Raw genomic sequence first — 25769 nt, forward strand, 5'->3', positions numbered from 1 at the left:
TTGAAAGAACACCAAGTTTGGTGTGGATAGCATTTGCATGGGACAACAACAAAGGCAGTAAACATGTCAAAATTGGAGAATGATGGTGGGAGTGTTACAAGGTAATAAATGCAAGAGTCTATTAATTGCTCTATTGCTACTCAAGCCTGCTTTCTCATGTTTTTCTCAGTGGTGTTCCTGTCCACCTAATTTATTTTTTAACATGTGCCATACATTGTAAGCATCATTCCATTGTGCCAATACAAAAAAATAGATTAGAATATAGTGGAAGATGGGTTTAGCATATGTAATGAGATAACCAACCAATATCCCTCATTTAAGTTGTCAATACAAAAAAGACATTATTCTGATACGCTAATCTAAAAGAGAAATATATTGAAATATTGTGGATGTATTAGAATGAGTCTAAGCATATGTAATGAGATAACAGAAACCAATATCCCTGTTCAGTCCCGGGGAGGTATTTGTTCCAAGTTTCATGGTAATTCGTAATTCAGCAATTTTCCTCTCCATTCTGTTCTTGAAGTTCCTTTGCAGTAAAACAGCTACTTTGAGGTCACTCATTGAATGTTCTGGAAGGCTGAAGTGTTGATGTGATACCCAGGGAAAACCTATTACAAGACATACCCATATGCTAGACCCATTCTTTTCTACGGTTGTTGTTTTATGGTTTTGATTATTCATCCATCACATTTTTATGTGAATCATGCTGAGCATTATTTTTAATAACAAAAAGCAGCATGATTTTTTTCCAAAACAAACAAATGTGCATTTGTTAAACTCAAGTTTTATCATATCAGCTAACACTGTTGCCTTGTAACATACACATTTTCAGGAAGCAAGAGCACCTTGTTTTGGGGTCATTTTTGAAAACATTCTACAATTATATTAACTGATTCAAGGATGTGAGCCTATCTCCAATATTTTATATGGTAAAGCGGGATGCAAAAACTTAACTCTACTTTTGACAGACTTGTTTTCTTGCTTCTTATTTAAAGATAATTATTAATATTTAAATAGAGTCATTATTTTCCTTCTTGGCTCACCTTCTTAACGGTTTCTCTGCTCCTTTCTTCTTCATTTGGACAAGACTCCCACTTCTTAAGGGAACATTCTAGCAGCTTACAAACCTACAACTATTTAACAGCATGGGCATTTGGGGAAAATTTTTGTATGTGTGTAGCATGTCACTTTTATAATGATCTTAAATACTAGCTCCCTTGAAGGGATGTTACCTTCCTAATCATCCTCTTTATTATCCTTTTAATGAATCCTTTTGCTTTATGACAAATTTAATTTACTATTTGTTGGATTTTCTCAACAATTTTCCATTTATATGTCAAGCTGGACAGTACTGTGGTCATTGCTCCATAAGATCTAAAAATGTTTCCCTCGTATTTATATCCTAGAGAACCACTTAGGGTTAAATTGAGATTGTCCTGTTGTGAGATCCATTACTATTACATGGCTAAAGGAAGATTCCATTATCTAAAGTTCCCTTCAGATTAAATATTTTTTTATAACAGTGGATAAACTACCACACAATCCTAAGCATGCCCACTACCCTCATTACAGTCAATGTTGCTTCATGGTCTTTTGAAAACTCTACTGCATTTTCTTCAAAGAGGTGATGTGACAAATTACCCTGCCACTCACAATGTAACAACAACTCTGGGACCTGCTTCAGAAGTTTTAGGACACATTTCAGTCAATTACTATTCAGACTTGGAAGTCACAGCAGTTGCAGGGGAAAAAATAATAGCACAACTGACTCAGGAAGACCCCAGGACCACAAGGTTTTCAAGGTAAGAGATGAGCAGAGGTGGTTTATGGAGATGGCCTTCCTCTCCATAGCAACCCAAGCTTCCTTGGTGGCCTCCCAATCAAGTACTAACCATGGCTGACCCTGCTTAGCCAAACTCTGACAAGATCAGGCTAGTCAGCAGAATTCTGGCTGCTTGGTCCTTCAATAGCCTTTTAAAAGGAACCAAGGAAGCAACTGACTGATGAAGTGGCCCATTGCCCACACCTTCTGTTTCAATATGTCTGCTAGCCTTTAAAGTGCTACAAGACATTCCTAAAACAAGCTACTTATAGGAAGCCAATTGCAGAAATGCCCCCTGATAACACAAGCCTTCCATAATAAATGGAGGGTAACAGAGCATGAATGAGAAATACAGAAAGCTGAGGGTGTTTTTTTTAACTATTATAATCTAGCACTTAAATGGAATGCTGAAGCTTACCAAGACAAATGTTTCATATTGATGTTAAAAACAAATGGTGGCTCACTGCATACTCCTAAAATTCGTTATCTTGAATCACTGTAAACCTCTCCTGTGTCTACGACAATGTGACGGCCTTCAATCAAACAAGATCTACACAAAGGTTGGAATTTCTCTCCAGAGAGATGAAGGCAACCCCTGAAACATGCTGTAAAACATGTCTTCTTTCTGGCGGCCCTGGTTTCAGGTCTGACACTTGCCTGAAGCCCTCCGGTGTTCCTCTGCTCCTCGTAAAAAGGGCTCAGGAAATCAGTTTGACTGCTTCTAGGTGGCAGCAGCTCTCTTTTCAAAACCTATTTCAAAGATATTTTCACTGAACCTTGTTGAAATGTTTTAAGAACAGTTGCCTAAAGCCAGCACAACATTTTCATTGGAAAGGAATTATTCTGAGTGATAGCAACAGGGATGCTGTTTGCCTCAAACGAACAGACAGATTAAACTAACCAGACTGTGATTCGTCTACTCAGACCACAACGCTGGGTGCCATTCCTTAAACTCCCCTTCATTTTATAATTATAACTGGCTCCAGTGACATGCTATTTTTCAACTATCTAATCCCCCAAGTGATGTATATTAATTTAAAACAAAAATTAACAGTATCATTAATCATACAAAAACAATGGAAAGGTTTAAAAAGACAGCAAGAGAAATGACCAAAACAACCCTAAAACAAAAACAAAAAAACCAAACTCTAACATAATCCAAAAGGCCTAACCTTTTACCTAACCTTTTAAAAGAACTGGAGTACAGATCCAACAGACCTCTCTCAGGAGGGAGACCCATAATTTGGGAGCTGCCACAAAGATGGTGTTTAAAACTTGAGAGATAACTTCATCTCTCTTGGCAGAAGCACCCACAGTCATTTGTCTTGGGGGAAGGAGAAGATGCTGGGCTAGGAGAAGGCATTCCCTCAAACATAGAGAATTTCAACATCAGAAGTCTCTGAAAAGCATATATGTAAAGCTTATTGGGATGAGGAAGGGAGAAGAAAAGAGATAAGGAAACTTTCCAAATGATGCAACCCAAGAACTGTGTAGCATGTAGTTAGGCCTGGAATTCTCTAAGTAAAGAAATGCTTGAGAAAAAAAATATCACCCTTATACCACAGAGGCAACTAATCAGCTGACAGAAATATGGAGACGCTTAAAATGGATACACTCAAAATACGTACCTAAGCTGAAGCCAATAAATTAGATCCAAATGATTAAACAGTATCATTGGACAGGCCTTTTCCATGCTGCCCTTTTCACTGTGATCCTCATCACAAGAAGTCACTACACAAGGGCTGAAGATCATCGCAATGGGACATGCCTTCTGTGCACTGGAGGGCCAAGGAGCTCCCTGGATCCAAAGGTTTTTAGGATACATAAAAAGATGTGTTGGGGGACTGAGGGGGAAGAGGGATCCCTAAGGATGAGTCTGTTGTGCTATTTCCTCACTCGTTCTGCTCCTTCCATTGCAATGGGTATATCAGTTTAACAGTCAGTCTATGTCTCCAGGTCATGGATCGGGCCTCTTTTTTCTCCCTGTTTTGCTTACGCTATTCTCTCCAGCCTTGGCTCTCTAACAGCTTTACACAAACTGACACTGAATTATGAGAGAGCTGCTGGATTTTCTTTTCTCTTCTCCTGCATTCAGCTCTTCTTTAATGGTGTTCAGCTCCATTTAGGCATCACTGTTCTCTGGCCAACTCCCCTCTGGGAATGCCTGTTAGCTGACACATCTCTGCTGACGAATTTATAGAGATTCGCTTCTCATTCTGTGTTATGATGCAAGTTTACGCTCAAATTGCAAGTTGTTGGTGCTCTCATTAGAACAGTTGCCTAACAACTGATTGTTGAGGTTTTCTGCAAAACTAGACAGTTCCAATACTGTTAATTACATCATATGTGTTTATTGCTTAACTAATATGATTTTTTCAATAGACTAGATACCAAAGACATAGTGCAAGTATCCAGTGCATAAATCTATACAACCAAAGCATTAAAGAAGGCCAGCTCTTACTATTTATTTATGTTCCAATTTAGAAAAAAAGGGGGGGGAGAAGGAAATAGCACACAGCTGCCATCCCAAAAACAGACCTCCCATCTGCCACCCACAATTTGCATGTCACCTTCTCCAGGCTCATTTGTACTTCATTAACTGCCATTGACTTAACAAGATTTATGCAAATGACACCATAGGAGATTGCTAACTCCCACTGCAATCAAGCGATTATGTACGTACAATTCTCCACAGCAATGAAAAATTAATACACGACAAGCCCACTCACTGCTGAGCTGTGCCTCTTGCCTTTATGCTTCTTGTTGTGGACTTTTCGTTTTAATACATTCAACTCAGAGAGATTTGGAAGAAAGCATAAAACAATTGCAAGCCTCAAATACAGATCTTCTCTACAAGGATGGGATTTTTTTTTTAATAATCCAGGATTTAAAAAAACTCTCAGCTTGTGTGAGATCCCATGCAATCAAAAGGCAAGCCATAAACAAATACAAAATACGGGATACAATACAGCAGTGAGGATTGATTTAAATTAATGATTTCAGCCCCCACATAAAAGATCAATTTGAATAGCTGATTCAAATACATTCCTCATTTTGAAATTCATATATTTCCTCAACAAGCTCACATACTAACTTGCTGCATGACAATTAAAACACATTAGTCTGCAACTAAATTATGCCTTTATTAAATGCAGCAGCAGCAGCGTTCCAAAAACCTGGTCATATGGCCCAACTGCGAAGAACAAACAAAAGGTCTGTTGTGCTCTACCTGTCTACAAGCAAGGAAAAGAATGCTGACAATTACTTGGAAGACGAAAGCTGCCAATTTGGAAGCAAGTCCCTCTCAAGAAAAGGAGATCTTACTACCAAGTAAACATGCACAAGATTGGGTTGTGCACATCTCAAACCATCCAGAGACACAGGCTAATAATTCCTGGGATACAAAGTCATGCCCACCTCCAATAAAAGGGGAAGTAGAATGATCAATAGTCGAAATTTGAGAACTGAATGTGTTGCAAAGCTCAGTTAGTTGAAGGGTCTAATATATGAGAACAAGAATACCCAGGTGGGTTCTAACTTTCACATATAGTCCTAGAGAGAAACAGAATGGCAACTCCTGGATCCTAGTACTAGTATATATTTGGTAGATCCACATCTATTCAGAAGTCCACAAAAATAAATGCAACACCAAACCTGGATTTCACCAACCATGGAAAATTATTAGAAGATGAAGTTAAAAATGAGAGATGATATCCCCAAAAGCTTTTGTACCATAATATGAATAAAAATATAGCAAAAATCAAAAACATACCAAATGGAAGAAACTTATTTTTGATGAGATCCCAGATGGTCAAATAATCAAGTGATTGCTCTAGTATTTTGGACTAGTAGTTTGTAGCTTATGCAGTGGCTCAACCCAGGCACCAAGTCAGGGATTCTCCATACTTGATATCATTCCACAGATTTGCGCTTTTCTTCCTTCCTGCTTTCAGATTCCCTCAGGCCTTGTCTGATTGGCCTTGGAAATCAGGCAAACTGTGGTTAGCAATAGCCGTAGATTACTTCCAAACCATGACCTGGAGGCAAACCTGGCAAGTGCTAATCATAGTTTGCCCAGTTTGAGCAACATCACAAACTATGGTTTGCAACATCAGGAAAGAGAATGTGAAACTGGTACACCAAATAAGAAAAGAGAGGAAACAATGCTAAGGTGACCTCTAAACAGAGTCCAGTCCCTTCCAACCGACCCGAGATGTTTGTTGGACATAATGGTACTTTGTCTCTCTGTTCACACAACATATAGCTGTCACTCTCTTTCATTCTTGCTTGCTACTATGCCCCCCACTACATCGCTCTCGGCCTTTACAGGGTGATGTTTTGTTGTTTCACTCTTTATTAAGTTTAATGAAAATTGTTTTCTAATTGTAAAGCAAGTTCTCCCAGTTCAAGCGCTTGACACACTTCCCATTGCTCTTCATCTTTTCTACATTTTTATTTCTTTTTTCTCTTCCTTTTGCCTGAAACATTCTCCATCTCTTCATGCCCCTCCCACACCTCTTCACCTGCACCCACACACAATGTTTTAAATACTCATCTGCTCTACTTTGGTCCCCCCCCCTCCCCAGAATTGTAAGTTTCCTTATAAAAATTCCTCTCATTCACTCTTAGGCCGTTTTCGCACTCACGTTTTACTGGCGCCACGACCCTCCTCACGCCGGCGAATCTGCATGGATTTCGCACCAGAAGCGCCGGCGCACCCAGAAGCGCCGGCTACTTCCGTCGCTAAGCCAGCGCAAACGTTTTCCTGCATCTTTGCGATTTCCGTTTGCGCTGGCTTAGCGATGGAAGTAGCCGGCGCTTCTGGGTGCGCCGGCGCTTCTGGTGCGAAATCCATGCAGATTCGCCGGCGTGAGGAGGGTCGTGGCGCCAGTAAAACGTGAGTGCGAAAACACCCTTAGTCTACCGAATCTCAGAAGTGGGACTGTCATCCTCTGTGCAACATGCCTTTCTCATTGGAAACCCGCCAGTAAATTTTCAAAATGCCAACATTCATTTTTATTTACAATTTTAAATCCTGCCTTTTCTCTAGGGAATATCTAAGGCAGTCAACAAATAATATTGAAATATTTTCACAGGCACACCATGCAAGCTTCCATTTTCCCTCTTCATTTAGACCACAACATTTGTACCGAGATTTGTGTCAGAGCCAGCAACAGGCAGCTGGCCAACCCCCCTGAAAGGAGATCAAGTGGTGGGGAGGTACCTCTACCTGGCATTACACTCACACCTTGGTCCCATCACCCCTGGTGCCGCTCCACTAGTTGTCCTTCTTGGCCTTTACTCTTACCCACAGTGACTTTGCCTAGCCTGGCTGTAGCTCCCAAGCCTTGGTAGACAAACGCACTTACTACTGGCCAGGTATTGAGCAGATTTGTTGAACGCTGACCAAAGTTATTTCAACGATGCATTTTGACTGTGCACATGCAGAGATGCAGGGGATGTGGGTGTACTTTATACATTTTCTAAACACAGCAACAAAATACCAGCTACAAATATAGCTACTGCTTCTTTTTTTAAAAACTGAAGCCTGACCAGCCCATGTCTCAGTTGCAGAAACTCCCGGGCAGGTATAAAGTAGCTTGACATGGCATTTGAGTCATGCTGAGAAAAACCATCCAGACAATCCAAGGTATGGCAGGAGTGACTCTGACAACTCCACTCATGCCAAAGCTCATCGCTTACCTGGTTCCAGGCCTCAGCTACCTCTCAGTTTCCCAGCTGCCCTGGGGATAAAGGGACCAACAGCCGGCCCCACAGAAACAAGCCTAGCATTAAAAAGTTCTCTTAATCAGGATGCCATCAGCCCACAAGGTTCTGCCAGTTATCGACTTACCAAACTCATGCTCATGAAAACATGGTTAGAATTTATCGAAAGTCAGATACAGGTAGTGACTCTTCGTTCAGAGAGCCATTGCCAGGAATAACACAATTAGCATGAGTGATTACAATTATAGGAAACAAAAAGTGTGGGCAAATTATGTCTTCACCCCTCTAACAGTTCTTTCCCAGGCAGTTCAGTACCCAGAGGCACAAGACACTACATCCCAGGGCCCTTGTACCTTCAAAGCCACTAGCCGCATTCCCAGGCAAGAATGTGCCCATTGCTATGGCAGCAAGATAAGCAATATAACGGTAACAATGAAAATGTGAAAAGTAAGAGGCATTCGTCCTGCCCCCCCCCCCACCTCCTGCACACTCTTAAGTATTAGAATACACACTTCACAGGTCAGCAATGAAGAAACAAAACTTAACATAGTCAGCAAGAAAGGAAACATGGCAGGCCCAATCTCATGCCTCCATTGATGATCAAAACAGTAGCAGATCTAGTGTCTCTTGTGTGCAGTTGACTCCATTCCAACAGGAAGCAAGAGTCCCCAATTCAGCCAGTTTATTTTATTTATTTCTCAAATTTATATCCCACCCTCCCCACCAAAGCAGGCTCAGGGCGGCTAACAACATTCAACTAAAACAATAAAACAGTAAGCAACAATTTAAAATTTAACAATAATTAGTACCGATTAAATAATTTTAAAACAATTTAAAACAATTTTGGTGCTAGCGTTGATTCCATTAAATTCATCAATGTTGGGCAATGTTCCCCACTAAGCCCAAGTTGGTTACCCACACAAAAGGCACTCCGAGTCTGACTGATATCTTCAGCACCAGAATCATGGAAGAGGTGAAATTCATCCTTCTGGTTAGTTATAACAGCTCTAAAAGAAACTTAGGTAAGGAGGGAAGAAGAGTAGACCACCCCTTTCCACATCTACCTACCATAGCTTGTCCCTGATAGCCATCACACACAAACTCACTCCAATATTCACTTCTCGTGGGCTTAATGCAGGTCCAGTCGGTAGATGACACCAGTTGGTTAGCAGTGGGCAATGTGGTTGGCTGCCTGCCCACTTGCATGTACTCCTTTACACAAATATTAGTGAGTTTTCTCTGTACTACATGGGGAGGTTCCTGGAATTCTCCCACTCCTTGCCATATCTGCTCTACAAATATGTATTGGTGCCTGGGATTTTGAAAGATATGTTTCCAGCCCTGGCTATACAGAACGGTTAACACTCTAGTACTTGGAAGAAGCCACCGTTAATCTCTAGTCAAGGTTATATGATATAACACTACAGTAAGAGCAATTTTTGTTCATGAAATTTCATGGACCAGCTGTAACTTACTGAAAAGCCTAAGAACAGTTTTATAGCTGACTTGACGTTAAATTACTTTTGTGCATCTGCAGCTAGACAGATGGGTGGAAACAGGGGAAGGAAAGATTCACAACAATTCCGAACATAGGCATGTCTTATTTGGCAGCACTGACTGATGCAGCAAAGCAGACTTCAGGGTGTTCGGCTCTCTTTGGGAATACAGATACTGTTATCTCATTCAGCTGGTCTACATGAATATACAACCAATAGCAAATAATGCCACCCCCATCTCCGTTTCTCTTCTCATCGCAACTGGAGAGAATTTTGAAAAGAGAAAATTATGTAGCATGCAGTGCTTAATGGTTTGACCTGTTATATTAATCAACTGGTCACTTTTAAAAAATGCCCCTAAATAATTGGGCAGCAACTCCTTTAAAAAGTGTCATTGTTTGAAATATAAGTATTTACAAAGGCCACAGGTGGCAGGCAGTGTTCCCTCTAAGCTGAGTTAGCGTGAACTAGCTCACAGATTTTTAGCCTCCAGCTCGCAAAGTTGAAGTTTTGCTCACAATACTCTGCAGCTTAAAGGGAACACTGGTGGCAGGTAACATCCTTTCACACAAGGAAGGAGAATTCTGAGGGGCTGCTTGCTTTGGCACATTGAATCTATGTGCGTCATTTTGTTTCTTCAGAACCATTTATCTGTATGCAAATATATATAAGTTTAATCTTTTTGCTAGAAGCTCAGAACTGACTAAGATTTCTCTCATCAGATGACAACCTTAGTAATTAAAAAAGAAAATCGCAACTTCTTTTTTTTTACTGCTAGGTTACAACTAACGTACTGAAACCCCATAGGGTTTTCAGGTATGGATGCCAGTTTCCGGATCCCCTGGAATCGCAGCTCATCTCCAGACTACTGAGATCAACTCCCCTGTAGACAATGGATACTTGTATGGTGGATTCTACAGCCCTGTACCCCACTGAGGTCCCTGTCCCTCCCCATGCTCCAGCCCCAAATCTCCAGGAATTTCCCAACCTGGATCTGGCAACCCTACCCCCCCCCCCTCACTCTCCACATGTGGCTTGGAAGGACCTTGGAAGGCAAGAGACATCCAGAAATGGTTTGCATTGCCAGGCTCTGTGTTGTGAGCCTGATATTACTTGGTAGTCTCCCATCCAAATACCAACCAGGCCTGACCCTACTTAGCTTCTGATATCTGACACGATCAAGCTAGCCTGGGCTACCCAGGTCAGGGCCACAACACTTTGTCCTTAATCATATCCTTATATAGCAGACACATCTGCAAGAACAGGGAAAATAAACAAGCCCAATTTACTACCTTTTCATTCTAACCAGGACACATTATATGTGTGTAACATACCATCAAGTCATCTCTGACTTATGGTGATCCTATTAATTAATTACCTCCAAAGTGTGCTATCACGGCCTGAAGGCATTGCAGCCTGAAGGCCATGGGGTCTTCTTCTATTTCCACTGCCTTCAATCATAGCCTCAGTTTAATCCAAGGTTCAGGCTTGATTTGATCTAGAACACATTTAATTTTTCTTTTTAGCATTGTATCCATATCTACAACACATTTAATTTTTCTTTTTGGCATTGTATCCTCCAACAGCACCTTTCAAATTAGTTTTCTTCCTATCAGCTTTCTTATTTGTCCAACTTTCACACCCATTCATAGTAATAGAGAATATTCATAGTAATAGAGATGTTATCTCTATCTTGGTCTCTAGCGGCACTTTCTTATGCTTAAGAAACTTCTAGTTCCTTCATGGCTGTCTGTCCTAGCCTCAATCTCCTTCTGATCTCTTTGTTTCAGTCTCTCTTTTGGCTGATGATACAGACAAGGAAACAACTAACAATTTCAAATGCCTTCACTGTCAACCATGAAGTCATATAATTCCTCATTAGTCATTACTTTTGTCTTTCTAATGTTCAGTTGGAATCTCTCCTTGGTGCTTTCTCCCTTAACCTTCATCAGTAGTCAAGTCAAGCCTTTACTATTTTCCGCCACTAATGTGGTGTCATATCTCCAACTGCTAATGTTCCTTCCATGAGTTTGAACTCCACATTCATTTAAATCTAATCCAGTTTTCCTTATATGTTCTACATATATATTGAACAGATAGACAAAATACATCCCTGTCTGATACCTCTGCCATTTGGAAACCATTCTGTTTCTCCATAGCATATTGTCTAGCATACAGGTTGCATATCATAACAATCAGATGTCAAGTTCAAGTTTATTCACAGCAGAAGCCAGAAAAACAATACAGATAAAACCAATGCCAGTTAAAAAAGGTAAAGGTAGTCCCCTGTGCAAGCACCAGTCATTTCCGACTCTGGGGTGATGTTGCTTTCACAGCATTTTCACAGCAGACCTTTTTACGGGGTGGTTTGCCGTTGCCTTCCCCAGTCATCTACACTTTCCCCCCAGCAACCTGGGTATTCATTTTACCAACCTCATAAGGATGGAAGGCTGAGTCAACTTTGAGCCAGCTACCTGAACCCAGCTTCCACCGGGATCAAACTCAGGTGGTGAGCAGGGAGTTCAGATTGCAGTACCGCAGCTTTACCACTCTGCACCATGGGGCTACTTAATGCAGTTACAGTAACCCATATAAATTATGCTGACAGAACAGAGGTAAAATTGCTACCATCAATTATAAAACATACATACAGTTTATAATGAGATTAAACATTTTAAAAGCTGCCAACTAAGAGAGAGAGAAAGAAAAAAAATGCCTAGCTATTACCCTTCTGAACTACGAGTGACTTCCTAGTTCTGTTGGCAAGCCAGCCAAATTTAGCTAATTTGAGTATAACCATAGGGTTCCTATCATTCAGAAGATCCTTCAGTTGTTGCATTTTTTGATTAAGAGTGGTAAGCAATATTGCAGGAAAAGGATGGATTTCTAAAGATTCTATCCCTTCATTGCAGCAGGGGCATATATGATCTTCAAAAGGTATTTGGTTATATCTCCCCTCCAAGACTGCAGAACGGAGGCGTCCCACCTCATGAGGTAAAAATTCTCCTGTACTCATAATTTCTCAGCTGGTGTAAGTATGGCAAGGGTGCTATCCTATTAACTGGTTCTACAAGGGCATATCATTTTGAGGTAGTTATTAAAATCACTCTGTCTGGCAATATCTGATATTCTCTGTTTCACCAGTTCTCTGGCTTTATCATATGTAAGAGATCTAAGATACTGGCTAGCATACAGGTTGCATATCATAACAATTAGATGTCATGGAACACCCATTTCTTTTAAAACCATCCATCACTTTTCATGATCCACAAAGCCAAAAACTTTAATTGAAGCACTGATATCAGTTTTTACTTTCAGAATAGTTCCACAAAGAGGATAATTATTGCTAAGAGGGACTGAGCTGAGGAAGATACAAAATCATTCAAAAGTACAGGAGAGATGTATCCTCTCTCCCTTTGTGATATTTTCATCCCGTTGATCTCCTTATCAGCGCTGTTTCCCATCATTTAAAAGAAAACTTGGACTTTGAATTTCTGAAAGTGATTAGAGCCCTTCTGCTCACAACAACAATGGAAGAAGAAAGTGTTTTGACAAAGTTTTTCCTTCTGCAAGTTTGGGTGATGATACTTTTAAAGGGACAGTACCAAATGGAATTCCAGGATCGTGGCTATTATCGTAATGAGAACCTAATGATTTTGGAGGCTATATTGTCTATTTGTATGAATATTACATACATAGTTAATAGTGATTCACACTTTAGTAAAAAAAAATTGCATCTCTTTCAAGTTGTTCTTCGGTGATTATTTATACTTTGTTCCTCTCGACACTGAAGCCTGTGTATTTTCCAAATTCTCTTGTATGCTCCAGTAACCAACATAAGCCAGCTTAAACCTCTGACATTTCTCGTTTGATATGTGGTAATAGTCTTTGTTGTAAGATTTTGAGTGTTACTTCACTTTAATGCAATGAAGTCTTTAATTTCTTTTGGCTACTGGAATAGTCTTTGCTTGTTCTGCTTTGATGATATCTCTGGCTACAACCCACAGTTTCCCCAGTACATCTTCATTTGAATTCAATAACACAAATCTGTTATTTGCATGTTCTTTAAAAGCTCAGGAATGTTGTTTAGGTTGTATTTTGGCACTATGATTGTTTTAATATTTTTACTCAGCTTCATTCTAATTTTTAACATTAATAATTCACAGTCTATACCACAGTCAGCTCTTTGTCTTGTTTTATGAGAGAGAACTATGTATACAATCATCTGTTCAGTTGCATGAAGCACACAACCAAACATGATTTGCAACAAATGATCTTTGTCTTCACAAAATTTGATGAGTTGCTCTTCTGTTTCACTATAATGTTAGTTCAAATGTTCTGACAATATTTGATTCTGCTTTGATCCCTATTTTTGTGTTTTAGTCAGCTGTGATTATCAGCACATCTTATTCTGATATATGATCAATCCTTTTTCCCTGAACATTTGCATCAAAGCTTTCAATTTCTTCCTCTTCAGCATCTGTAGATGGGGCATCAAATTTAAATGATCACTATGCTGATAGGCTTTCTGTGAAATCTGATGGATATTTGGTCAGATTTTGCATTATAGCCCAATTGCTTTGTCTTGTCTCATTATAAGAACACTATTTCTTGAGTAAAGAGTAAATCGCTTCATAATTTTCTAACTGAAAATGTCCTAATCCAGTCCACTTTAGGTCACTAACATCTGGGATCACAATCTTTAAATGTTCCATTTCTTGTTTTACAATTTTGTGTTCATTTTGATTCATAATTCTCACAATCAATGTTCCCACTTTTAGTGTTGTACAATTCTGGACTTCCATTTTGCACCTATTCACATCAGCAACTGAATGTCCTTTTGGCTTTAGTCTGGTTTTGTTGTTAAGAACAGCATTATTGGCACTTGTACTCTGCTCCTTCCCTTCCAACTTGGGGGTCCTGTCTTCAAGCACTGTATCTTCTTTCATTTCAGTTGTGCCATTATAAGGTTTTCAATGTACAGGATTATCAGAAGTGGTTTATTATTGCCTTCTTCTGTGCAGTACTAACCAGGGTTAGCTGAAGTGCCAATGCTGTTGTCTGTGAAAGATCCTCCACCAGTGTCACCTTCCACTACTGCTGCTGCCCAGTGACTACCCTTCAAGGATTCCTCCGGCCCCATCACCACTGGAACCATCAATTCTCTTCTGCTAATATGATCATTGATTCCTCAAGGGGATGGATGCATCTTAGGCTGATGTCTCAACTTTTACCCATTCTAACTTGAATGACTCTGCTAAGAGTCTAAACCTCTGACAGTATTACTCTCAGCCTCACTCTCAAGCACCCTTATTCCTCACACAGCACTGTTAAAACTATGGGACTAATACTTTTCAAAGCTTTGAAGTATAAACAGGAAGAGAACAACATCTGAACAGAACACACCAGATCAGCAGTTTATGAGGAAGTTATTAATAAAGTTACTGAGAGGCAGGTAGGAAGTCATACCACAATACAAAGATGCTACAGGTAACATTCACAGCCCCTTCTCACACAGGAGCTCTCAGAATTTAAGGACAACAAGAAAGTAAAATAAGCACATTGTTGCTGGGCCACAAGGTTGCATTACTTCACTTCACTTCAAGCTGACCAAAAAAGAACATCCAACTGAAGCCACTGAAATTAAGAAAACTGATTCAGGCAGGGAAAATATCCATTACAAATAATCAACAACCCCTCTTAATTTCACACCTTCAGTTTAGCCTTTTTCTTATAGAGATACATGGGGAAATGCACAACATTTTTTTGTATTTTTTGAAATAAGACACAACAGAAAAGGATGGGGATGGGGAAACTGAGTCAATTAGTCCTCAAGAGTTCACTGTACTGCTTAAACTATAGGTAGGGTTGCCTCCAGTCCCCTTGCATGAGCATAATGCCACGCATATAGTGGAAAATTATGGGTTGGATCCTGCAATTCATCACCAAAAGGTGCTGGCAGTCGTAGATCTTTCCCACATTCCCTTCCACCTAGCAGTCTTTTCTGACCCTTGGAAAGTTTATTCCTAGGGTGTCAGGGCCCATGTGGATAAACAACAATGCAGGTTGTGACTGACAGCACTTAATTATTATTAGTAATGTCCCTTAGCCAGGTAAGTGACACAAAGGTGCAAGAAAATGGGTGCTGGTCTCAGGGGGTCTCAGGTTTGAAATATGCATGGTAATATAAAAAGAGACAGAAGGAGAGATAGAAAGGGGAACAAATGTGTGTTCATTCCAATCATATATACAAGCAGTGTGTGTGTGTGTTCCATTAGTGGCTCATGCCAAAGGCTTTGCACACACACAGACACACACAAAAAAGAGTGTTTTCAGGAAGTGAGAGAGGTATGCTGGTATTTCTGGGACTGTTAGAAGAGGAAGGAATAGCTGAGTTCTCTGAGGGGGCAGGAGGCCTCCAGACAACTGAAGATGAAACAGCAGTGAAGGTAGAGGAAAGAGTTTGTACTGAATCTGGGAATAAACAGAAATCTAATGTTATGATCTCATGGGTTTCACATGATCTAGTTGACAAAGGATTTGGTGGCAGGTAAAGGTGAGGAACCAAGGTGAAACAATGGAAGATCTAAGAGAGGAGGCTACAGGTGGGAGATGGCCACAGCATGAAACAGAGTTTTCAGTGAGAGGGTTGGCAAGGGAGGGATGTATTTTTTTGAAATTTTGTAAAGTAAGCAGTGACACAAGAGATAGAACAAAGGCGAGAGAAGTATTAAATGTAAACATGGAGAGTTGAAGAGGCACCCAAGAGAACACGAGGAAGTAGCACATTACAAGGGAAAACTGACAGTAGATGGAGCAGTGGGTTAAGAGAATAGGACAAAACTGTATGTTTGAATGCAGAAGGGAAAGAATCAGAGGAGAAAGAGAGGTTGATTCTGTGGTGGAGAGCAAGAATGAATGCACAGGAACTGGAACCAGCAACTGAGAAGACATAAAATTCAGGAGCCCCATGAAGGAATTGGACATGGCTAGCAGGAGAAAGAGGCTGTGGGAATGTACGAAGAGGGAGAGGAGAAAAAGAAGAAAATGATAGGAAAGTGCTAGAGGTCGGAGTTCCAATTTTATCACTGAAGGAAGAAGAAAAATGTTGAGCAGTAAGTGATCGGAGAGGCGGTGGGACAAGCCTCAGTAGGCACCAAAAATGAGAAGAACAGCAAACAATTCCTATCGTTGAAGTGGTTCAGGAAGGGGGATTAATGTGGTTTAGGCAGGTAGGTGACAGGAAAAAAGGAGGAGAGCATGAAAACAGAGTGGACTAAGTTAGCATTACTGGTGTTGTTCCTCAGGAGTCAGTGTAGTGTAGTGGTTAAAGTTTCAGACTAGGATCTAAGAGACTCAGGTTCAAATCCCCACTCTGCCATGACCTTGGGCCACTCACTCTCTGTCAGCCTGAGAGTGTTGTGCAGTAAGTGATCATGACAACACAGGTTTGTCGTGAGGGTAATATGGAGACGAGGAGAATGATGAAAGCTGCTTTGGGTCCTCGTTAGAGTGGAAGGCGGGGCCACATCAATGAAATAAATTAAGAAATAGGCTCACAGCTGCTGTTGTTCAGGATTCAGGGAGACCTTGTTCCTTTGCTATAAGAAACCTTCCCCAAGATAACAGAGATCAAGGGGCCCCATTTCTGGATTTAAAATTAGCAGTCCAAAGCTACCAGACAAAAATTCCACCTGTGTATCAAAGGCACAGGAGCGTTTACATTTTGCTGAATGAGTCAGAAAGCACAAGTCACATGTTTCAAAAGAATTATTTGCTTTTCTTCACACAGAGCCATTCGTATTTAGCATCTTTTTTTTGGGGGGGGGGGTAATGGAAGAGTACCTTGAGTAGTCAAACAGGTCAAAACAAATCCTCCATTTCGAAATCCTGTCGTGTAATGAGGAAGTTTAATTAAGGCCATATACTACGGCTGTAAACGTTCTCTTTATATAACAAGGTCTAAATGAAGTTACAATTCCTTCATTAGCAAATTACAAACAAGAGTGCACAGCTGACACACCAGCTATGATTATCACAACTAATTGCCTCGTTGTCACAAACCAACCTGGAACAGCCATTCAGATGTCTTCCTGCAAACAGCAAATGAGGGCCGCGGCGCGCTATTTCTGTGATCACAAGGGGCTCTTGTACGGCGATCCGATTTACCCTTGTCGACTGGCAGCAAACGGCCCAATCAAAGCCTTCTCTACAAAGGCGAGCTTTGAAGCCAGATCAGCCTGGAAGCACACTCCATATGCAGGACGGCAGACTGCACTTCATTAGGCCTGTTGTTACATTCTCCCTCTTCTTATTCTAATGATCCTATTTTAATACACATAGGAACCTCTCCTAATTGATGTCAAGTGAGTGACTTCAACATTCATCACCACAGCACATCAAACACATCTTGGCACACAAGCCCAGCATCATGGTGTTTAAGACCCGAGGTGTGTCTCCAAATGCAGGGGAAAGAGTGTGCAAGCACACACACACACACACACAAAAGGATCTGTACCTGTTTAATTGGGATCGCACGGCCGCTTCCGATGCTATCTGCTCTGCACTCCAGCCCTTTCTTCTCTTTGTCTGGGTCGCTCCCTTTCCGAGACTGCAGAGCAAAAAGCCAAGTGAACACTATTAATCAGTTGATTCTTGCATTGTCCTTTAAATTGAAAAGTTGTTTTGCCGCATCAGAAAAAAAGATGGACTGGCTATAATTACAACTGTTCGGGAAGTCTCAAATAAGTCCTAAATTTTTTAAAAATGATATTAAAACCATTACACCCAAGGCTTTCCATCCAACATGGGCCACAGGGCAGCTTTTCAGTGGCCCAACGTAGTTCACCGGGAATACAACTCCAAAAACAGAGATTTAAAAATTGGAATAACTTCAGACCTTTTTTTTTAATACTTAGTCAATTTCTGACACAGGTATGTATATTTAATTATCATCTGATGAGATTTTAAAAAGGCAATTAACGACTCGGCAGCATAATTTTATGGATTAGCTTGATTAAAATTAAATTCATTTAGTTTCTTCTTTTACTACTTTCAGATGATTAAACAGTATCAAAGTCAAACTAACAATGCTAGGAAAACCAAGCTGCTTTGTCAAACTGTTAAGGTCACAAATTCTTGGGGGGTTTTTTATATGTACATCTTTCTAAATATAAGGCTATAATTTTAACTGTTCTACATGTAAAAATGGTTGGCGGTGATCTTTTGAAACAAATGTGTTTTAGCATGGATTTTGTTTTAAAAAATGTAAGCACTAACTATTAAAAACATTTTGTCGATGGAGGGAACATTCTGCTGGTTTCACACAGCTAAGGACCACACAATCCTATTTAAATTTCAGATCCTCCTCCGTTATTGTGAGTTAGGTAAATCTGCATGTGACAGATTTATTTTATGAAGAGCTAGATCTACGAAGTCACCCAAACCCTAATAACTGCGCTGACAAGTGACAACTTCACTCCATTACTTTTCAGTGGGCACATTACTCACACAATATTGAAAACATTTTCATGTGCTTTTCAAATTAGAGATGATTGGCTAAGTGAACATACTAGCAATGCCCCACACATAGCAAAATGCTAATAAAAAGGAAGCCCACCCTGCTTCTCACTTTTAATATAAAAACGATGCCAAAAACATTCTCAAAATGGGAACAAACATGAAAGTAAGGTGGCCCCGCTGCACCTCCTTTAAAAAAATATTTTAGATGAAAGTGAAAGGGAGAGGACTGAAAAGCCCAAGAAAATAATCCCACTTCACAACAAGCAGAAAAATATTTTTACAATTATTCATACAATTAGTACTCAATCTGCACCTTTTGAACTAAACCCTAAATATTAAGATTACTGAATTAAATACTAGTGAGTATACAGAGGGTTGTGAAAAATCCAAAGAATAATAAGTAATACACAATCCATGCCCCCAAAATTCATGTGAATACACACAATGGGGAACACAGAAGAATTACCAAAGTGGTTTTCTTTGGGGGGGGGGAGCACGTCTGGGAGAAGGGTGTCAGGCTGTCTCACGTACATTAAGTCTTTCTCTGGCACGCTAACAGGGCCATAAAGCCAGAGTCCAAGTAAGGAAGGCAGATTGTAGCAGCCTCATAGCCGCCAACAGGTGTAGGCTAATCTGTTCCTCTACCTTCACAGGCTTCCCTCAGTGCTTTTTATCTCTTTTCCCCCAAATCTGTCATCATTGACTCAATCAGCTCGCCTTCCTAGAGCTTAGATTGGCACCATTCAACTTCTATAGAGTGCAGGACCTGCTGCAGCCATCTGCAGCACCACCAACTCTAAGATCCTTTTAAGACAAGGAGAGTTAAAGCACATCCTACCTTTTATTAAAATCATTAAAAGTAAGATGGATAAAGTAAATCATCACAATGTGACATTTTCAATCATCTGGACTCGTAGGAAGGAAATTCTTGAGAAATTCTACCAGGACTTCAACAACCCTTCATCCCACCATCAACCTAATAATGGATCAGTCTAGACAACAAGTACATTTTTGGGACATCACTGTACGACTACATAATTATAACATGTGTCATGTACATCCTTCATGCTTCCAGCTGTTACCAAAAATTACAAAGCATATTTCCTCCAATCCCTCATACAAGGAGTTTCTCCTGAAGGATTCAGAACAAGAATTTTTAGGATGACCATGTCCACCTGATGGAGTTAGAAACAACTTAATGAAGCCAGAATTGTAGCCAATGTTAAGGAAGTTAACAGAACACTTCTGGCAGTCATCTATAGCTCAAACTAGTCCAACGCATCATCAGTGACCTACGATCTATCCTGGATAACGCTCTTTCTTTCTCCCAGGTAGAAATGTCAAGGCCCAGGAAAATTTAGGAAAATATCAAAAGGGGGGGGGGGGCATTTTAATCCTTCCCCAAGGACTTCTGTAATGAATTAAATGCTTCTTAAGAAAGAGATCTTTTATTTTGGTTTTCTTCCCCATTCCAAAAGCACAATATAAAAATGTGAGGGTTTTTCAATTTTTTTTTCCAATAGGAAAACTGGAAAAAAAATTGGAAAGTGCTGAAAAAGACTCAATTTTTATTTTTTCCCACGCTCTCAGATGGCACACATAAGATCCATAAGCTATACAGTATAGCAGTTTGCTATACAGTTTGCAACTCTCCTTCAAGAAATGGGTATATTAGCCATTTTTATTAAAAATTAAGACAATTATCCTTTTAAATTCCATAAATATGCCAAATAGTACAATTTTATATGCTAAGTTCAAAATGATGCATATTATTTTATAAAATCAGTAAAATAAGTTTAGGCTTGATAGGAAACTACTGTATTTTCCATAACCCAGTCACCCACCCACCTCCAACTTCCGCATTTCTAGAAATCTCTCCTCACAAGCCCTGGGTGGCAGGCCTTTCCTTAATAGTTCAATAGGTCATGTGTATTTCTGTACTTTTCTGATTGGATCTCATCTATTTCTCATGTTTCATCCTGTACCTTCTTAGATCAGATATGATTTAATGTTTAACCTACTTTGCCCATCTACAATGTTGGATGTGGTCTTCATGACTTTGCAAAATTCTTTTCAAAAATTCTACTGTCAAAGCTTCACTTATTCTTCACTATTTCTTTGCTTATTGTTCTACACTTTGCCTAATCGGTACTTCTAGTGTGTCTATTTTTATGAAGCTTTCTGCAAAACGGATTGTACAGCAAATTCTCAACTGTTTGAAGCCTATGATCTCTTTATTCCAGTAACAAATGAAATTTCAAAATACTATATTATATCCAATTAGATATTGTGTTCCATCAAGAAGTGCTCTTCTTGCAGTACAACATGCCATATACATTAATAATAGCACAAACCATAAATATTTCTTACATTTTCAGCATGGTTAAGGGAACAGGGTCAGCCTAGGGTTAAGGAGACCCAGAATGAGCTCCTTGCTCACAATGAAACTCATGTGCAGGTGGGCTTAGGCCATTTCACCCTTTCAGTCTAATCTGCTTTACGGGGAGAAGGCAGGAGGTTGTCAAAGCAAAAGATTCAACCTCTTAATTCCATAGGAAATGATGACATTTAAAAAAAAACAAACGTGTTACCAGGACACCCAGCAACTTACTGTGGTTTTACACAGGAGAAACCCCATCTAAATGAGTCAAAAAGTATTACTCAGTTACAACCGTTATTACTGGTGGTGCCCCTAAGAATCACTTTTATTTTTAAAACATCCACTCCTTACCATTTGATGTTAAAAGCCACTTCCAGTATGATCGTAAGATCCAATAATAAAGGCAATAGATAGAAAACAAAAATATCAAGGAGCAATCTCAACTCCCAGACAGTCCCCAAGCACTGAAGGAACCAGCAAAGGAACAACTTGCAAAATGTTTACCCACGAAGGCTCATGTGACCAGGGGGCTGACACAATATACAGATCTTCAACAGAGAACTTGCTTTCTACAGGAAGAAATGAAAGCCCATGGAAAGAAAATTTGAGGGGGGGGGGAGCATTGCCCCACATTTTCCCCCACAAGGAAATTTAGGAGAGCCCTCTCCTAGGAAATATTTGTTCTTTATAATGTGTGTAATGGTTTTAAAGCAAGTTTCTGATAACTCAACATGTATAACATAAAAATCTAGGGATTTATTTTTTATTGTTTCACATTTTCCACATTTTTTAGTTTTTCACATTTTAGAGGGCACTGGAATAAATGGCATGCTTTTAAGGCAAGGTTTTTACCCACTCAAACTACATAGAATTCAGCTTTTCCAAAGGAAAGATTGGGGAATTGGGGGAAAGGGCTGACAAAAACTATAATTCTGTCCCCCCCCCTTTAGGAATGAGTGAAATGTGCTGCAGCACCCTGGAGTTCTCCAGCTTTAGAATTACGTGAATTTGCCATTTAGCCTCAGAAAACTAAGGCATCTGATAGCTTTTAATTCCAGGAAGGTACAATTTCATATACTTATGTTATAAATGATGCCTATTTGCATAGCAAGTAAAAACAGCAAAATAATTTTAGGAAAGTAAGTACCACATATGTTTTAATTTTCCTCCAAATTCCCATTTTTTTCAGGGGGGAGTCCCCCTCACCTGCCCCCCCCCCAAAGTAAATTTTACATCTCTATTTTTGCATTCTTCCAGTGGTTGGGAAATACAACAAAGTGGGCCACTGGTCTTGTGGAAAGTAAATGGTTCTCCCCAGGGCTTTTTCTGAGCAGGAACACAGCTCCAGCTGGCTTGACATCAGAGGGTGTGACCTAATATGCAAATAAGTTCCTGCTGGGTTTTTTCTTCCAAAAAAAAGTCCTGGGTCTCCCAAAAGGAGAGCACCTGCAGGAGAAGCAGAGAGGCAGCCCATCCATCTAGCCTAAAATACAGTAATTTTTATTTTATGTATCGGGCCATGGAGCAAGGAATATTTGCGTTCTTTAAAAACTCTTCACTTTTAATCCTCAGGATCTTAAGCAAAGTCTGAACAGAAGCCAAGAGGGCTTTTTGATGAGACCCACTGCCAATCCCACACTCTGTTCCTTGAGCAACACTGACATCTAGTGGAGCACAGCTGAGTGGCACTCTGGAGATTTTAGATACCATTCTAGCACAAGGCCTTTTCAGGTTATGGTCCACTCCTATTACAATCCCTCACTTGACAGAAGTGTTGAAATTTATTTATCTTTTGTTTATTTGTTTATCTATCTAAAAGGGTTCTCTTCTGCCATTTCTCTTTGGATTCAAGGCAGCTACTGGCATAGCGACAAAGTGCTAAGGTCCCTGCCGCAAGGACATATGAACATATGAAGCTGCCTTCTACTGAATCAGACCCTCGGTCAGTATTGTCTACTCAGACTGGCAGCGGCTCTCCAGGGTCTCAAGCTGAGGTTTTTCACACCTATTTGCCATTTGACATAAATGAACAAAATTAAAATACACAAATTTACAAACTGAAAAGTTTAAAAAAACAGTAATGCCAAAGGATTACGAAGGACAGGTTTCTTACCTGTAACTGGTGATCTTCGAGTGGTCATCTGTGCAATCACACATATGGGTAATCCGCAGGATTGGCCCCGACCTCGGAGAGTTCAAAGCAATCTTGATCGTAGATCTGGCGCGCCTCCCACTTGTCCTGGGAGGAGGCAGCTACTGCGCATGCCTGGACAAGGGGGAGGTGCTTAGCCACTCAGTTTCTTCCCGCCGCCGGATAGGTGGAAATAACTGTGCTAACTAGCTTCCAGCAGCGGGGAAGGCTGGGTGGGTCTGTGTGATTGCACAGATGACCACTCGAAGATCACCAGTTACAGGTAAGAAACCTGTCCATCTTCTTCGTGGTCTCTGTGCATTCACACATATGGGTGATTAGCGAGCCATTTCTTCGGAGGTGGGTGCTGGATCTGTAAGAATATGTAGGGTTAGAGCGTAACGTAATGATAGTGGTACTCACAGTGGTTAGTCGAAGATCGACCGTAGCACCGCTTGTCCGAAGGAGGCATCTCGCCGGGCACGAACGTCGAGAGCGTAGTGCGAGGCGAAGGTAGATGTGGAGGACCAGACGGCTGCGGCGCAGATGTCCTCTATAGGGATGCCTTTCATGAAGGCGGACGAGGTAGCCACGGCTCTGGTTGAGTGGGCTCGTATATGTTGAGGGATGGGTTGTTTTGCCAGCTGGTAGCAGAGTTCGATGGCAGCAACAATCCATTTGGAGAGTCTCTGAGTAGATATTCTGCTGCCCTTATTATGGGTAGCGTAGGTGACAAAAAGTCTAGGGTCTTTACGGATTTGGCGGGTTCTGTCTATGTAGAAGGCTAGGGCTCTCCGTGCATCCAAGTTGTGGAGCGCCCTTTGTCCCGCGTCCGCGGGGTGCTGGAAGAAGGCTGTTATAGTGGACTGTCTTCCTAGATGAAAAGGAGAGACGACCTTGGGTAGAAAGGTCGGGTCGGGTCGGAGGACCACCGTACTGTTATGAAATATCGTATACGGTGGGTCTGCTCTGAATGCGCAGATGTCACTGGCCCTCTTACCTGTGGTGAGGGCCGTAAGTAATGCCGTCTTCCATGACAGCAGGTGTAGTGGGATGGAAGCCATGGGCTCGAAGGGCGGTTTCATGAGTTGGCTCAGGACTAGAGACAGACTCCAGGTGGGTAGAACTTGTTTGATTGGTGGGTGTAGGCGAATGATGCCCTTGAGGAAAGCTCTGGTCGCATGGTGAGAGAATACCGTTGTGCCATCGATGCGGGGGTGGAAAGCAGAGATGGCTGCCAGGTGTACCTTCAGGGAAGAATACGACAGACCCGCTCTAGAGAGCGTTAAGGTGTAAGTTAGTACCTGAGGTATAGTGGCATAGTTGGGGTCGAAGTTGTGCTGTGAGGCATAGTGTGAGAAGCGTTTCCACTTAAGTAGATAGGATTTCCTAGTAGATGGTTTTCTGGAGTTCACTAGGACCTGACGGACCTCCGGGGGGAAGTCTAGAAACTGATTCTCCAGGCTGTTAATTTGAGCGATGCCGGGTTGTGGTGAAGGACCCTGCCGTCCTGTTGAGAGAGGAGATCCCGTGTTTGAGGGAGTTGGATGAAGGTATTGTTGGACAGGAGCAGCAAGGTCGTAAACCAGGGTTGGCGCGGCCACCATGGAGTTATGAGGATGCAGTTTGTGTGGTCTACCTGAATCTTCTGTAGAACTCTGGTGATAAGTGGAATGGGGGGGAAGAGGTAGTGGAGTGTTCCGTTCCAAGTTTGTAGGAAGGCATCCCCCCTGGAGAGGTGGGATGGAGGGCCTCTCATGTAGAAGCGGGTGCATTGGGCATTTGACGGTGAAGCAAATACATCTATCTTCGGTTGTCCGAAGATGCTGAAGATCTGTCGGATGTATCGGCTGTTGATGGACCACTCGTGGTTGTTGGTGGAGTGGCGACTCAGGGCGTCTGCCTGGGTGTTCTCGACCCCTGGTAGGTGTACGGCCGTGAGGAAGATGCCCTGGCTTATGCTCCAATGCCACAGCGCCAGGGCTCTCTTGCAGAGTCTGACGGAGGCGGTGCCGCCCTGCCTGTTGATGTAAAAGACTGTGGCGATGTTGTCGGAGGTGATCTGGACGTGCTGGTTCCTTAGCGATGGGAGGAAGGACCGCAAAGCCTTGTGCACTGCGATGAGCTCCAGGCAATTTATGTGGAGAGAGCGTTCGTAGTCTGTCCACTGGCCCTGCACCGTGAGGTCTTCCAAGTGGGCTCCCCATCCCCACTTGGAGGCATCTGTGGTTACAATCACCGAGGGCGGTGTCTGCTTGAATGGCATGCCCTTGTAGAGGTGACGTTCCTTGGTCCACCATTTGAGGGATGGCACAATGTGTAGTGGGAGGGTGAGTAGTGTGGATTGATGTTGTGTGTGAGGGCGAAAAGTCCTTACGAACCACATTTGGAGGGGACGCATGTGCAGCTTCGCAAACCGCAGAACTGCTGTGGTTGCTGCCATGAGGCCTAGCATTCTCTGGAAAGTGAGCGCTGTTTGGGAGCGCTGGGCGATGATAGTGTTGGCCAGTGACAGTATGGCGAGTGCCCTGTCCTGAGGTAGGAAAGCCGTTTGCGAGAGCGTGGAGATGTCTGCTCCTATGAATTGAATCCTCTGGGTAGGGACTAGTTTGGATTTTGAGAGGTTGACTAGGAGGCCTAAGGTGGCCAGGGTGGAGAGAGTGGTCGAGACGTCCAGTTGTAGTTGCT

The 25769-nt window shown here is 41.5% G+C and overlaps 1 protein-coding gene across 5 annotated transcripts in view; it reads right to left on the bottom strand.

Annotated features, from left to right (window-relative positions):
• Nucleotides 1-25769, bottom strand: part of AGAP1 (ArfGAP with GTPase domain, ankyrin repeat and PH domain 1) — a 505789-nt gene that overhangs the window by 349436 nt on the left and 130584 nt on the right. For all 5 annotated transcript variants that reach the window (XM_060232474.1, XM_060232501.1, XM_060232465.1 and 2 more), the window contains one exon: nt 17567-17659. In XM_060232474.1, the coding sequence (XP_060088457.1) occupies nt 17567-17659 (93 nt within the window). The remainder of the gene's footprint in view (nt 1-17566; nt 17660-25769) is intronic.

This window comes from Heteronotia binoei, chromosome 1 (genome assembly GCF_032191835.1).
Source record: "Heteronotia binoei isolate CCM8104 ecotype False Entrance Well chromosome 1, APGP_CSIRO_Hbin_v1, whole genome shotgun sequence".
NCBI classification, from domain to species: Eukaryota; Metazoa; Chordata; class Lepidosauria; order Squamata; family Gekkonidae; genus Heteronotia; species Heteronotia binoei.